Here is a 1,558-nt window from a genome sequence, read left to right on the forward strand (position 1 = left end):
ACAGGTAGAGAGAACAGCAGCTTCTTCAATATGATTCAAAGCGCACAACTCAGAGATAGCCTGAGGCCATTCAGCGACAGGAATGGCAAGCTTCTCAAGCATCTCCAAAGGAGTAGTGTGGATGCTAAGACCAATCACCACAATGCTGCTTCTCTCCTTTGTGTATCCTGCAAAGAGAGAGAGAGTATACCTATCAGAATCTCAAACGCAATCATGACCCAAAAAGTGGGAGGCAGAGAGATTGGTTACTGTCAATGGCGGATTTCTTAAGCTGCTGAAGAGCCGAGACACTTGATGAAGAAAGCTCGCAACGGATCAGACCTCGAGCTGTCTTGTTGTTCATCGGGAAAGCACGAGTGCCTAATAACATCGTCGGAGAAGAAGATGGAGAATGGTGTTTCGATGATAACGACGTCTGGGTAACGACAAATGCACCCGAAACAGCCGCCATAGCCTGGATTTTTTATCAAGCAAATATAATACAAATCGGCAACGGTGGTGTTCGAAAGGGCCTCCTTTCTTCTCTGCGAGAGATTGCGTCAGCTGTTTTAACGAGGCGTGTTCTGTTGCATCAGAATGGTTAGGGGCGATTTTGGTTGATGACGTTGTCCCGTCGGAGGATGGCGGTTTCCCTTGGTGGCTGGCTACGGACTAATTGTGTCATGACCCAAACCCAGGCCAATCTGACATTCAAAGAGGCCCAAAGTCATTTCAAGAGGCCCAAGGTATTTTGTTTTAAATACCCACTATCTCCACTTTGTTTCATCAGAAACATAAAAAAAAAATAGAAAAAAAGAAGAAAGAGTAGAGAGAGAGAATTAAGAGAATGGATAATTTTTGCAGAATTTGAGCTGCCTGAGATCGTCGCCGGAGCTACCTCACCCACGGACCGTGCCAGCCTCGTCCCCACCGTGAACCGCAGCTCAAGGTAACCGGAAAATGCATCCACTTAAGTTTTATTTCGGCCGTTTTAGTAAATCGATCATAACTTCCTAACCGTTGGGAATTTTGTGCATGCAAGACCACCATCGTGTTCCTCTCGCCGAGACAAAGCCGTAACCACCGACCATGCCACAATCGGAGTCCGGACGAAGCCGTACGCGCCGTCCGAAATTTTGACGTCCGCGTGCGTGTCGTCCACGCGCCGTCGCCGGGAATCGTTTCCGTTGCCGTCGCTGCCAGCAGAAATTCCGGTAAGCCGCCGTCGCCCTCCGCCGTCGCCGCCGGTGCGCGTGTCGTCCACGCGCCGTCGCCGGGAATCGTTTCCGTTGCCGTCTCTGCCGGCAGAAATTCCGGTAAGCCGCCGTCGCCCTCCGCCGTCGCCGCCGGTGACTGGGTCAACCGGTGGTTTGACCGGTTTAAATTGATTTAGGGTTGGTTAGGTTAAACCGGTGGTTAAAATCAATTGGAATTCGGTTAGGTTAAACCGGTTAGATAAATTAATTGATTAATTAATTAAATTTTGGTTAAGGTAAACCGGATGGTCCAATTGGAATTGATTTCGGTTGAGTAAAACCGGTTGGTTTAAATCAATTCCAATCTGGTCAAGGGTTGACCG

At 48.9% G+C, this 1,558-nt stretch overlaps 1 protein-coding gene across 1 annotated transcript; it reads right to left on the bottom strand.

Moving 5' to 3' along the window:
• Positions 1 to 15: 15 nt before the first annotated feature.
• LOC106321717 (glutamyl-tRNA reductase 2, chloroplastic-like) lies at positions 16 to 601 on the bottom strand (the record flags this gene model as incomplete). Its single annotated transcript, XM_013759963.1, has 2 exons — positions 250 to 601; positions 16 to 167 (listed from the first exon to the last, which is right to left on the bottom strand). Coding segments are annotated over exons 1-2 (354 nt in total), but the record flags the coding sequence as incomplete, so codon positions are not given.
• Between the last annotated feature and the right edge of the window lie 957 nt (positions 602 to 1,558).

Source organism: Brassica oleracea, unplaced genomic scaffold (genome assembly GCF_000695525.1).
Source record: "Brassica oleracea var. oleracea cultivar TO1000 unplaced genomic scaffold, BOL UnpScaffold02687, whole genome shotgun sequence".
Classification (NCBI taxonomy): Eukaryota; Viridiplantae; Streptophyta; class Magnoliopsida; order Brassicales; family Brassicaceae; genus Brassica; species Brassica oleracea.